The 14,074-nt window shown below is 35.9% G+C and overlaps 2 protein-coding genes across 8 annotated transcripts; both read left to right on the top strand.

The window, feature by feature from the left end:
• The first annotated feature begins 3,722 nt into the window (after nt 1-3,722).
• LOC107031129 (desiccation-related protein PCC13-62-like) lies at nt 3,723-5,186 on the top strand. Its single transcript, XM_015232368.2, has 3 exons — nt 3,723-4,101; nt 4,214-4,439; nt 4,506-5,186. Exons 1-3 carry the CDS (start codon nt 3,743-3,745, stop codon nt 4,935-4,937), a joined length of 1,017 nt encoding a protein of 338 aa, XP_015087854.1. The 5' UTR covers nt 3,723-3,742; the 3' UTR covers nt 4,938-5,186.
• Nucleotides 5,187-5,722: 536 nt separating this feature from the next.
• LOC107020702 (pentatricopeptide repeat-containing protein At5g14770, mitochondrial) lies at nt 5,723-13,953 on the top strand. Of its 7 annotated transcripts, none has more exons than XM_015221272.2 (6): nt 5,723-8,766; nt 8,987-9,099; nt 9,645-9,736; nt 10,386-10,443; nt 10,531-10,819; nt 10,968-13,953. In XM_015221272.2, the coding sequence occupies exons 1-2, from the start codon at nt 5,806-5,808 to the stop codon at nt 9,002-9,004; spliced, it is 2,979 nt and encodes a 992-aa protein (XP_015076758.1). In that variant the 5' UTR covers nt 5,723-5,805; the 3' UTR covers nt 9,005-9,099; nt 9,645-9,736; nt 10,386-10,443; nt 10,531-10,819; nt 10,968-13,953. The 7 variants fall into 7 exon arrangements, with proteins under 7 accessions (XP_015076758.1, XP_027773098.1, XP_027773101.1 ...); XM_027917297.1 differs by having other exon boundaries at nt 5,724-9,099; nt 10,968-11,531; nt 11,634-13,953; XM_027917300.1 differs by having other exon boundaries at nt 5,724-9,099; nt 10,968-12,393; nt 12,622-13,953.
• Nucleotides 13,954-14,074: the final 121 nt, after the last annotated feature.

The raw sequence follows: 14,074 nt of genomic DNA, 5'->3' as shown, positions 1-14,074 counted from the left end.
ACCAATTACAAGTTGCGAGTGATAATTCTTTTCAAATTATGAGCAAATCAACTGAGGTGAATGAATTAGCTCCAAAAACTGGGCAGATTGTGGGTGGGCATACCATGTACCCACAAGGTAATGGTTAATATGTTATATTGGAAGGTAAGAGGGGTTAATGCCCCGAATAAGCACAAGGAGGTGTTACTTCTCTGCAATAAAGAAAAGGCAGGACTGGTAGGTCTAGTAGAAACGAAGGTGAAAAGCGAAAACATGGATAAGGTGGTGAATAAAATGTTTGGAGGCTGGCAATACCTAACTAACTTAGAATCACATTATAATGGAAGAATACTGCTGGTCTGGAGACCAGATTACTATAAAGTAGATTTCATGGAGGGATCAGCCCAAATGCTAACGTGTAAGGTCTGCTACATTCCTATGCAACTGGCATTTAGGGTGTCAGTTGTATATGCATATAATTCTAGAGAGGAAAGAAGAGACTTGTGGGGAGAAATAATAAACCAAAGCTCTACATGTGTCGAGCCATGTTATTGATTGGTGATTATAACGCGTACTACATTCTGATGATCGATTGGGAGGTAATCCTGTTACAAGGCCTGAAGTTGCTGATTTTCAGGACTGCATTGAAGTAAGTGGAATGATGGAGTTACCACATCAAGGTCAGAAGTATACATGGAATGATAGAAGTAAAGGAAGCAGAATATATTCAAGAATAGACTGGATGTTTATTAACTCAGCTTGGTTGTACACTATGCCGTCATGTGGAGCATCGTATCTACCTGAAGGTATAAGTGACCATTGCCCTGCAAAGGTTTATCTGCAGAATCAGACTAGTAAAATGAGGAGAGCTTTTCAATACTGTAATGTTTGGTCTCATCATCCATTGTTCAAAGATATAGTCCAAGGTATTTGGAAAACTCATGTAGAGGGGTGCAAGATGTGGAAAGTAGTGAGAAAAACGAAGTTACTGAAACCTTGTCTAAAGAAATTGAATACTCAGTATTTCAGGAACATAGTTACTGAAGCAAGTGAAGATAGAGACGCACTGAAAGTTGTTCAGGAGAAACTTCAGACTGACCGATTGAATACAACATTACAGGAGGAGGAAAAGGTCAAATATGAAAAGCATAGGCGTACTTCTTATATGGCAGAGTCGTTTCTCCAACAACAGAGCAAGGCAACATGGCTGAAATTGGGAGATGATTGTACCAGGTACTTCTTTGCTGTTATAAAACATAAAAGACTCCAGCAGGCAGTAACACAAGTGAAGGATGATCAAGGTGAATGGCATTATGATCAACATGATATTTGTGTGGCAGTTAATAATGAAAAAAGATGTATTATGGGTCCGATGGATACATGGGGTGTATATGAAAGGGAACCAAGACATTTGGGAGCATAAACCTCCACAAGATAGTAGTTGGTATTGGAGAAAGCTGAATGCCATAAACAAAGACATGGTGAAGTGGTATGAACAAGGTGTGTGTCCTAACAACAAATGGGAAATATTCAACGGGAGCAAGCTACAACTCATTGTTAGGGGTCCAAAGGAAGATGAGAATTGTTGAATTCATCTGGAGCAAAATTTCTCAACCAAGGCATCGATTCATAATTTGGTTAGCTGTGCAGGGCAGATTGCTGACTAAAGACAGACTATGAAGGATGAATATATCAGTGGATTACACATCATTGTAGCTTATGTGATGCTCAAATTGTAGAGACACAAAAACATCTGTTTTCTAATTGTGTATGGACTAGAGGAATCATTACAGAGATGTCGCAATGGTCTGGGATGCTGATTCCAACAGGAGATGTGAAACAAGTGCTTGAGAAAATTAAGAGACAGAACTGGAAACAACTGAAAAAGGAGATAATCGCAGCACTTTGGGCCTCAATAGTGTATCATGTGTGGCAGGCTAGGAACTGGAAATTGTATAGAGGAGCAAAGATGACTATAAATACAACAGTTACTTAGATAAAGCAAAGCTTCAAGACTAGATTAGACATAGTTAGAAAGGCAAGGAAAGGCCAAAGATGTAACTATTTGACTCAACATTTTATCTTGTAATTAGTTTGTTTGAGGCTTAACTTACATAGCCCTTCTACGAAGGTCGTTGCTGTGTAGTTAGGTGCTCTTTAAGTGTTTTGGTTGATAGTTAATTGTAATGTTTACATTGTTACCAAAAAAAAACATGCATCTTGTTTACAAAAACTATTTCTTTTTTTAAAACCTTAGCATTACCCTTCGTGATATATGAAATAACATATACTCCCTCAATTTCTTTTTAATTGTCATGTATTCTAAATATATAGTTATTTCTAAATACTTGTCAATTTATAAAATCAAGAGAGAATTAATTATATTTTCAACTTTTATACCCTTGATATGTTGTGCAAAATGTTATCATGACAACTAAAAATAAGAAGACAGCACAAGGCGAGCCGAGACATAAACTCCTAGGCTCGGAGCCTAAATCCTATGGATCTACGGCCTATTTCCTTTCTTCTATTTTTATAATCATTAGTATTTTTTACTCTTGTTTTTAGTAAATCTTCTTCTTTGTTATGATGATTATAGGTGGGAAAGAGGTGGAGTCTAGTTGGGGCATACAAAGTTTACATTGTTAATCAAGTCTTCATGAAAAGAAAATCAAGTTACATTGGCTAAAACAGGATATATATGGAGGACAATTCATAAAAAAATGAAAATTCAGATTTTATTTCATAACAAGCCGAATCAAACAACATTGAAAATCAGTAAAAACTTAATAATGTGATCTTAAAAACATAAATTAACTTAGAAATAAATATGTGATCAATAACATATATATTGATCCCAACACTTGTTTTTATTATTAGTGAATATTCTTAATTCTTCCCTGCTTCTTCGTCGCCTTTAGGTGGAGACGGAGTTGATGATGGATACACAAATGACCATGGAAAACGATAAGCCCACAAATAAGGAAACCTAGGATGAAAGAAACCACTAAGCATTTGAGGAAGAACAAATGGCCATTGACGAGGATGGTAACCACCATAAACATATGGCCATGGACGAGGAAATAGCCAGGGACGTGTATATTGAATCCATGGAAAATTACTATCTAGTCCCTTAGCTTGTTCAGTAGTACTAGTTTCATCATGTACTGAAGATGAATCAGAAATTTCACTTGCAAAAGCTAAGTTGACAAGTAGGAAAATGCAAATGACAAATGTAACAAGGCAATTTTTCTTGGCCATGGTTACTATAGTAGTAAACAAATTGTAGTATTAACTCTCTTAAGATGAAATGTGAAGGTTGATGTAATGGGGATTTTATAGGGTTGTCAAGCAAAAGATTCATTTAACTTGGTAGATTTTTTACTATTTGTTTTTCATTTAATCATGTTAATCATAAAAAGATTGTGTACAAAAAAAGCAGAATTCTTAAAACAAGTGTAATTAATGATAATGTTTTTTTTAACTTGAACACACTTGTTAAGTTGTTGAGTTTCATGGCTTAATTTATCTTTCTTCTATTTTGTTTTAGGTTGAAGGCAGGTAGAGTTTAGCTAAGGCATATAAACTTCACATTGTTTTAGTTAGTCACTAATAAGGTGTTTATTGTTAGAAATCCAAATAACATTGCTTAAAATTAGGTATAAAGTATGTCATAATACATAGTATATATCCCTATAAACTCTCTTTTAATCTTCATTACAACTTAATTAAAGAAGTTTAAAAAAAGAAAGAAACACTAAAGATGCCTATAATATCAATTACTTCACCTTCCCATCTTTTATTAACAATATTTATGATTTTGTTGTCAAGCAAGATGTTCTGCATTTCCATTTCTCAAAATCTTGTTTGTCCAACTGGGACTCCGAAAGTCGGACTCCCAGTAACCAAAGAAGATATTGACTTATTGCAATTCTCTGAGAATTTAGAGTTTTTGGAAGCTGAATACTTCTTGTGGGCTGTACATGGTTATGGTCTTGATATTGTAGCACCAGAATTAGCCATGGGAGGGCCTCCTCCCATTGGTGTCCGCAAAGCAAATCTTGATTTTTTTACAAGTAACATCATCAATGAGTTTGCCATGCAAGAAGTTGGTCATCTAAGGTCCGTTCTTATCCCATTTTAACTTATATACACTGACAATATAAAAAAAGACTTACGTATCAAGTCATGACTCAAACTATAACTAATTTGTTCTGTTTTGGGATAATTGCAGGGCACTTAGATCGAAAGTAGGTGGTTTGCCAAGACCTTTGATGGATCTAAGTTCTAGACACTTCGCACATCTATTTGATGAAGCATTTGGTTACAAATTGCAACCCCCATTTGATCCTTATAGAGATAGTCTCAATTTCATGTTATCTTGCTATGCACTACCATATGCTGCCTTAGTTGGCTATGTTGGTACAAATCCCCTCATTCAAGGCTATGAATCAAAAAGGGTAAGTAATTAAATCTTAAATTTTCATTAGATTTAGTAAAAATTCAAATTGTGTTTGTTACTGCAGCTTTTGGCAGGACTATTAGGCGTTGAATCAGGACAAGACGCGATGATCAGAATGTACCTTTACGAGAGAGCTGGAAAAGTAGTATACCCTTACAGACACACTGTGGCAGAGTTCACAATCCACATTTCAAATTTAAGAAACCGTTTGGCAATGTGTGGTATTAAAGACGAAGGCTTGTTCGTGCCATGGCAGCTTGGTGCAGAGAATCGGACGACAACAAACATATTATCAGCTGATTACTATTCTCTTTCTCAGTGGCGAACTCCTGAAGAGATTCTAAGGATCATGTATAACACTGGTAGTGAAAATGCTCACGGCGGGTTCTTTCCTCGTGGTGCTAATGGCAACATTGCTAAAAATTTGTTCAAACTAGAGTGCGGGATAAAAAATGCTACAAAGAAATCCGAAAAGAAAACACTAATTAAATCTTAGAAATTAGATCAATGTCGGTTAGTTCACTAGCTGGACTTTCATTTTGTTGGTGAAGGTTTGATTGTCTGTCTTTGTAATACTCACCCTAATTTTCCGGTTCACTTCCCTTATGTGTGTAATAAAAGAATATTAGAAAAGAAGTTCAGAAAAGTTATTTACATGTGTCTGTTATTTGTAATGTGAAAAATAACAAACACAAATGAATGTTGTTCTTCAATATAACTTACAAGTAATATCAGGGGTATATTACATTCGTTTTACTTTTATATTATTATGTTTGCAGTATCAGATTTTGATTGTTATAAGAGCAGTTATATTTGAATGATGAAAAAGTAAAGAATGGATAACGATTATGTTAAATCAGTTGGTTTTTGTTAGAAACTTAAATTACATATATAATGTCATGATGTTATAAGTTAGAATTTAAATGAAATAGTGAAAATCTATATAGTCGATTTATTTTAAAAGGAATATTTTTGTTGTCGATTCACATTTTGAAAGTTGAAATAATGCACCTTGATAAGATAATAAAAATATATTTGATCATGGTCAAGTAGTACCCATCTCCTATAAAAGTATAACAAGCTAATTTTTACATTGTACGTTTACATTTTGTTTGAATTGATTTTAAAAATTATAAAATAAAAATAAAAAATTAAATTGAAATGACAGGTTAAAAAACAAAAGTAATTTTTAATTTTTAATATTTTTTATATTGTATAATCCTTTTTAATTTATTTTAAGTTATTTTAACTCTGTTTAAAATAGATTTGGCCACATATAGTCAAATATGTGTCAAAATTGAGCTATTACTACTACTTGTGCCGGAAAATAACAGTTCCACGGGAATGGTGGCAATTGCGAGACAATGAACTCAGAGCGGCATTTCATCAAACAGTTGATAGGCAGGACAAAGAGCCTCCCTCTGCTCTCCGTTGCTATCTCATTGGAGCTCAGAATATGCCTCCCATTCTCTTCATCGGCAACGCCCACCGGTACACCAATCCAAACTCATCGGAAGAAAAGCCTTTACACCTCGTTTTTCTGCACACTTATCCATCTCTTCCTTCGCTGTCATCGTCTTTCCAGAGCCACGGAAACGTTCTCTTCAATGAGAAATTACAATCTTGTCCCTGACCTTCCTTCATGGAACCGTCTCTTGCATCATTTCAATTCTGCAGGATTGGTTGATCAGGTAATTATCCTTTATTCTGATATGCTTGCTTGTGGAGTGGCTTCTAATGTGGTTACTCGCAATATAGTAGTGCATTCGCTTTGCAAAGTTGGGAAACTGGAAAAAGCGCTTGAATTACTTAGAGAGAACGAAAGTGACACTGTTACTTATAACACTTTGATATGGGGGTTCTGCAGAATTGGGTTTGTTGAAACGGGTTTTGGATTGCTGTCTGATATGTTAAAGAAGGGTGTTTTCATTGACACCTTCACTTGTAATATATTAATTAAGGGGTTTTGTGATAAGGGTCTTTTGTATAATGCAGAATTGGTGATGGAAATGTTGAGTGATAAACATAGGGGCGTTTGTAAAGACGTTGTCGGTTTTAACACTCTGATTCATGGATATTGTAAGGCTGTTGAGATGAGTGGTGGATTTGAGATGATGGAGAGGATGAAAAGAGAAGGTTTATCACCTGACATTGTTACATATAATACTCTGATTAATGGTTTTGGCATAATGGGAGATTTTGATGCTGCGAATTGCATCATGGATGAGCTATTGGACTGTATTGAAAATATAGATGTAAGTTATGTCGGTGATAAAGAAAAACATGACCATGATGATGGTGAAAATAAGGGCCTGGTAGTAGGAGACTTGGGTTTAGAACCAAATACTATTACATACACCACATTAATTAGTAAATACGTTAAGTGGTTTCAGTTTGAGAAAGCATTTGCTACATATGAAGAAATGACAAGGCTTGGCTTCTTCCATGACATTGTTACTTATAATTCCCTTATATATGGTCTTTGTAAAAATGGGCAGTTTCATGAGGCCAAATTACTTCTTGATGAGATGAGAAGAGTGGGGGTGGATCCTAATCACATGACATACTCTATCTTTATTCATCACTTGTACAAAAATAAGGCTGAAAAAGTTGCTGCTAACTTCCAAAGTCAAATAGTGATTAGAGGAGTGCCTTTCGATGTTGTCTTGTTTACCACTTTGATAAATGGGCTTTTTAAAGTTGGGAAATCCAGGGAGGCAAAAGACATGTTTCAGACACTCTTGGAGTGTAACATAACTCCAAATCATATTACCTATACTGCATTGGTTGATGGGCACTGCAAATCTGGTGACTTTAAGAGTGTAGAGATTTTACTGCAACAAATGGAACAGAAAGGTGTTTTACCAAATGTTGTCACATTCTCTTCTGTAATTAATGGTTATGCCAAAAGTGGAATGGTTGAGGCAGCTATTGAAATAATGAGGAAAATGGTAAGCATAAATGTTAGCCCTAATGTTTTCACATATAATACCCTGATTGATGGCTGCTTTAAGGCTGGGAAACATGATACGGCTCTTGCTCTGTATGAGGAAATGCAGTCCAATGGTGTTGAGGAAAATGAATTCTTGTTAGATACATTTGTGAATAATTTGAAAAAACTGGGTAAAATGGATGAAGCTGAGGCCATTTTTATGGATATGACATCTAAGGGTTTGTCACCCGATCATGTGAATTACACATCATTGATAGATTTACTCTTTAAAAAAGGGAAGGAGTCAGATGCTCTTCAATTGGTCGAAGAGATGAAAGAGAAAAAAATATGCTTTGACACAGTAGCGTGCAATGTACTGCTTAACGGGTTATTGGGAATTGGTCAGTATGAGGTACAGTCTGTTTATGCTGAAATTAGGAAACTTGGTCTAGTTCCAGATATTCAAACTTTCAATTCTTTAATTGATGCTTACTGCAAAGAGGGAAAGCTGGAAAGTGCTGTCAAAGTCTGGGTTGAAATGAAGAGCAGTGGGATAATGCCTAATTCAATCACTTGTAATATATTGGTGAAGGGACTTTGTGAAGTAGGTGATATTGAAAAAGCAATGGATTTGTTAAAAGATGTGGTGACAAATGGTTTTCATCCTTCACCAGCTATTCACAAAATTGTTCTCGATGCTGCTTCAGGCCATAGAAGAGCAGATATAATCCTGAGAATGCATGAGCGGCTTGTAGGCATAGGACTTAAGCTTGATCAGACTGTTCACAACACTCTTATTGCTGTTTTATGCAAGCTAGGGATGACCAGAAAGGCAATGTCAGTACTAGAAAACATGAGAGAGAGAGGATTTTCAGCTGATACTACCACTTATAATGCCTTCATACGTGGATATTGCAAAAGTTACCAATTCCAAAAGGTTTTTGCAACATATTCACAGATGCTGGCTAAAGGAGTTCCTCCTAATGTTGCAACATACAACACTATGTTAGCATCTCTGTCAGCCGTTGGACTGATGAATGAAGCAGCTGATTTGTTCAATGAAATGAAGGGAAGGGGTTTTGTCCCAAATGCTAATACATATGACATTTTAGTCTCTGGCCACGGGAAAATTGGAAATAAAAAGGAATCCATCAAACTTTACTGTGAGATGATTACAAAAGGTTTTGTTCCTCGCACTAGTACCTATAATGTACTCATCTTTGACTTTGCTAAGGCGGGAAAAATGAGACAGGCCCAGGAACTAATGCATGAGATGCAAGTCAGAGGGGTAATACCAAATTCTTCAACATATGACATATTATTGGTTGGATGGTGCAAGCTATCAAAAAGGCCGGAGCTTGAAAGGTCATTGAGACTGTCATGCCGGAGTGAGGTAAGAAAGTTACTTGAAGAGATGAAAGATAAAGGTTTCACTCCAAAAGAAACCACCCTTTGTTATATCAATCCTGGCTTTTCAAAATTGGGAGAAAATGATACAGAATGGTGGTTGAACAGATGGCACAAGACAAAGCAGAGTTGATTCTTCAAAAAATAAGAAGTTACCTAAGGATGGAATTCTCTTATTTTTTTTGGTTTCTCTCTTGAAACATCAGGTTAAGTTTTGTGGATGAGAGAACCGAGCAGATGAGAAGAAACAAATAAGGCAAAGGACCTGAAGAAAAAGGAGAGAAATCAGGACAATTTTATCTTCTTTTCAAGAATTTCCGTAAGTTATTCTTTTCCATTTTTTTGGTTTCTACCTCATTTACTTCTACTCAATCATATTGGAAGTCAAAATGTTTTATATTCATTGCCTACAAGAAATAAGCTTTTCCCTCAATGCAATCCATTTACAATGATTATTTTTGGAGCTATAAATTCAGCAACTATACAAGATCTCCTAAATCATGTAGATGCTGTAAAGAGAAGTCTTTCAAGTTTCTAAGCTTATTGGTGTTGATCATAAAAGGACAAAAGATATTTGTTAGTGTAGAATTTCTTTTTTTCATTTTCCACACACTTTGTGACAACCTACAGCAGAAATATGACAGTTAATTGGGGAATATAGGGTAGTTTGGTATGCAGAAAAAGTGTTAATGACAACAACAATAACGATGATTCAATCCCCAGAACCAAACTAGTCAGGTCAATTATATGATAAGTGGATTATGTTTTTTACTTTATGCTGGTATATTAACATGCTTGAGTAAATATCGATTGCTCCTCTTGTAAAAGGAATACAAAAACTTGACATGATTTTTCTAAATATAGAGCCGACATGATGAGAGCTTGAAGCAAAGTTTCGAGGATATATCTGCACTTGAAGCTAATGCCAGAACATGTATGAACCATTGAATACAGTGGTAAGAAGAATATGTTTTAGTTGTTTTTTCAATGTCTGCTTATTGGAGTTGAAATTAGCTCTTCCCCCTCCAAGTAGAAAAAACGGCACACAGTTTGGCTGTCTTTCTATGTTTTATGATTTTGCGGATGTGTTTCTCAAATATGTAATAACTGTTAGAGTGGCTTATATAGCCTCACATTGGTTGGAGAATGGATTGGTGGTTTGCTTATCTGGACTTGGACAGTCCTCCACTCACGAGCTAGCTTTTGGGGTTGAGTTATGCCCAAGTGTCATATATTTACATGGTATCACGTGCAGGTTCTTCCTGATTTGGTTGCCCGGTCCACATTCCAGTCAGGCCTAGACTTGAAGGGGGATGTTAGAGTGGGTTATAGTCCCGCATTGGTTGGGGAATGGACTGGTGGTTTGCTTATATAGACTTTGGCAATCCTATCCTCATTAGCTAGTTTTTGGGGTTGAGTTAGGCCCATATCTTTACAAAGCATGAATGAGGTTGTCGAAGTGTGGGTGTTAATATAGCTCCCAGTTCCCATGAGGGCAAGCATGAAAAGACTGAAATGGTTTAAGTTATTTATTCATATTCCTTTCATCCATGCATGTTGATTAGTTGGCTTTAACTTTTTTATTTGTGTGCAATTTTGGTGCAGAGAGATGTATTCAATTTTTGGCAGACTGCAATGAGGATCAATGAGATATTCAGAGGAGGTAAATAACAAATCATGTAATATTCTAGATCTCTTTCAAATTTGTGGAAACCCTGATGCTAATGTTGGTGATTGCTGGACTGAACAGGGTTGGGATTTAGTTTTTAGAAGACTTCTCAATGATTGGGAGGTGGAAAGGTTGGCTGAGTAATTAGGGATGCTACTAGATGGAGTGATCATAAACACAAATGCCACAGACAGGATGTTGTGGAAGCACAACAAAGATGTCCCTTCTCAGTCAACAGTGCTTACAGAAGAGGTCTCCAGGTGATGGCAGGGACACCAAAACACCTCTGGAAATATTTTTGGAAGGGGGATAGCCCTAAAAAAGTGAAATGCTTCACTTGGCTAGTGATAAAGAGAGCTTGTTTAACACAGTAAGTATTTCAGATCAGAAAGGGTAGACAACTGGTTCCTAGGTGTTTTTAATGCAATATGACAAGTGAAACTAATAGCTACCTTTTCTTGCATTGTAATTTCACTACTCAAATCTGGAATTTGTTCCTTAACATTTCAAATCTGTAGGACAATGTCAGAATGTACATCAGACCTGTCGAAGAGCTGGGTAAGGAGAGGAGGCACCAAGAGTCAAAGGAGGCAGTGAAGGTTAATACCATCATTGTATATGGTGGTCAGTTTGGAAGGAAAGGAATGGTAGATGCTTCAAAAATAGATCCAATTCCTTACACAAGGTCAAATGGAATTGTATAGTATCTCTAACTTTTGGTGTAAACAGTTGTGTAGTAGATACAGATCAGATTGTAGATTTGTTAGGATATCTGTAATTGACACATTTTGGTGGTGGACAGCATGCCCTTAATGCTGAAGAATACAATCTTACCAGTTTTTAAAAAATAAAAATAAATTACCAATCATTTAACTGAGTGCAAATGACTTTGATTTAGATCTTACAGCATGATGAAGACACTTTAAATTACCTCAAGATATCAAGTGGTGTAGGATTATTGATCTAAAGGGTTTTAAGTTCCATTTCTTTCTTTGATGCATAACTTTCTCAAGAGTTCTGTCTTTACTGAAACCTATCACATGATTGATGATGATGAGTGTAAATTGGAGAAGGCCTTAATGGTAGGTTTTAACTTCTTGGGTTTATATCATATGATCCTGTTATTGTTTGCTCATTTGATGTGGGATGTCTTGTTGGACCGACATTTGAATGGCACTATCCAGGTAAAGGCTTGACTACCAGATCCTAAAAGGGAATTCAAAGGAGGAGTCAAAATATGCTAAACCTATAATCAGGACTGTACCTGCAAAAGAATTTTCAATACCTTTAATCCACCAAAAATTGGCAAAGATGATGATGACAATAATGAAGATGTTGTAGGTTCAACAGCTTTAAGTTGCCGTACCCATATCAGATCCTCAAAAAATGCACTACTTTTGGAGGATTTGACACAGACCTGTCTATATTTCTGAATAGTTGGAGCAACAAAGCTATTATTTTGTTCAATTACACTGTATGTGATTCAGAATTTTTGCCTTTATTATTTGGGTGTGCTGATAGTTTTTTTGGTCTGTCCATATGATTTTTTCAACTGTCCTTAATGAAGATGTTGTAGGTTCAACAGCTTTATGTTGCCGTACCCATATCAGATCCTCAAAAAATGCACTACTTTTGGAGGATTTGACACAGACCTGTCTATATTTCTGAATAGTTGGAGCAACAAAGCTATTATTTTGTTCAATTACACTGTATGTGATTCAGAATTTTTGCCTTTATTATTTGGGTGTGCTGATAGTTTTTTTGGTCTGTCCATATGATTTTTTCAACTGTCCTTAATGAAGATGTTGTAGGTTCAACAGCTTTATGTTGCCGTACCCATATCAGATCCTCAAAAAATGCACTACTTTTGGAGGATTTGACACAGACCTGTCTATATTTCTGAATAGTTGGAGCAACAAAGCTATTATTTTGTTCAATTACACTGTATGTGATTCAGAATTTTTGCCTTTATTATTTGGGTGTGCTGATAGTTTTTTTGGTCTGTCCATATGATTTTTTCAACTGTCCTTTGAGTCATCATCATCACTAAAGATGAGACGAATGTCTTTTGTGGCATTTTTCTTAGGTGAACGATGGAAATTGCCTGTTGTTGTTCTTTTAGTATGTTACATATGTTTGTTAATTCAACATAATCGTAGAATAGTGCCATAGCATAATTTGAAGAAGGTCAACATGGAGAATGTCCTCCAAAGTGCGAACAGCAGTTTGTACTTTGCCGATAGCTGGTTGAAGAAATGGAATTAATTTGGTATGCACTAATTACCTTAAAGAGTGCTTTTTTATTCCTAAGGAAGTTGCAATATGAGACTCCCTTTTTTTCCTGTTTATTTATCAAAATTGGATGAGCAGTTTATGTTCCACATTGGAACTATGCTGCCTAGCCCAGAGTTGAAATTGCACTGAAGTCGGCTAATGTTGCAAAGAAAGTATCTAGCATCAAGATCCAGACTTGTGATACCTTCTTTCTGTATCTCAGATATGGTATGGTTTCTTAAATTTCTATGTGGACGCATGTTTTTCTTCTTTGTTTTCCTTACTGTTGCAGTAAGTTGCCAACGTAATTGAGTGAGCTATGCTTGTTTGAGAGGGTTTTTAGTTATACCGTTAATACTTAAAACGGTGCAGAATTTTTCTGTGATTGGTATAAACCTTGTTTGGTTCATTTTGTGGCCTTCTGAATGGACTATTCTTTTGTTGTCAATTCTCTGAGTTCAATAATATTGGCTGAAAAGAACCTTTTTTCTTTTCAAAATACATCAGCTCTGTCATGGAGCGACATGAAAAGGGGCTTCAAAAGTGCTAATAGATACTGTCTCTGGATGTCAGAAATTATCTAGTTCTGTCACTGCAAGGACAGAAAGATGCATAAAGTTCATTCGTTTAAGTTCGGGGCAGCTCTTACATGTGCAAATTTTCCTACTGGATTTTGGTGTTTAGCTTATGGCTTAACTGTTTCTGGTATATTTTATTGTGTGTGGTGAAATATGCCTGCTGAGGAAATCTATGGTTGCTAATAGTCGTGCTACTAACACAACATTGAACTTGTATTCTAGCTTATGTGTTCATTGTGTGTCTCTGAAATTGCATTTGAGTTTTTGCACCGATGGATTGTCTGCATTTGTTCATAAACCCAAACGGTTATTGCTTCTTCATTTCGTCCTCTTTATCTCCGGCATTTTACCTACCAGACTTTCTGTATCAGGTGGAGCTTGAAACAACATTTTGAGCTTCTGCAACTCAGTTTTGTGGCCTTCAGCTAATGCAGTTACATCATGGGTGGAATCAGCTCTTACAATGCCGGCATCAGTTAGTTTTCTTGGACTCGGACTTGTTCTCCGCACAGCTAGTCGTTTATTTATTATACAGCTCAGTTTGTCCAATGAATAAATGTATCCTGTTAAAATTACTAGATGTGACAGATCGATCATGAAATTTTCTTGATGATCTTCAGTGCTATTCCATCAATAAAGAGAATTTCACAGGTCTTGCAGTCTTTTTTATACTTTAGATAAACCCTATAAAGCAGAAATTTACTTTGTTTTCTTTTTGTAGAACAGTTGTTTCTTTGAGTAACATCATCCCATGAATTTTTAGGTGTTTTAAA

Source organism: Solanum pennellii, chromosome 1, assembly GCF_001406875.1.
Source record: "Solanum pennellii chromosome 1, SPENNV200".
NCBI classification, from domain to species: Eukaryota; Viridiplantae; Streptophyta; class Magnoliopsida; order Solanales; family Solanaceae; genus Solanum; species Solanum pennellii.
This window is presented reverse-complemented; position numbering and strand designations above follow the sequence as displayed.

Bases quoted from the DNA above. Each gene is read 5' to 3' on its own strand.
- LOC107020702 (XM_027917297.1), top strand. From the start codon at position 5,806: ATGAACTCAGAGCGGCATTTCATCAAACAGTTGATAGGCAGGACAAAG.
- LOC107031129 (XM_015232368.2), top strand. From the start codon at position 3,743: ATGCCTATAATATCAATTACTTCACCTTCCCATCTTTTATTAACAATA. The intron at 4,102-4,213 runs GTCCGTTCTTAT...GGATAATTGCAG, and splicing joins CAAGAAGTTGGTCATCTAAG to GGCACTTAGATCGAAAGTAG. The intron at 4,440-4,505 runs GTAAGTAATTAA...TTGTTACTGCAG, and splicing joins AAGGCTATGAATCAAAAAGG to CTTTTGGCAGGACTATTAGG.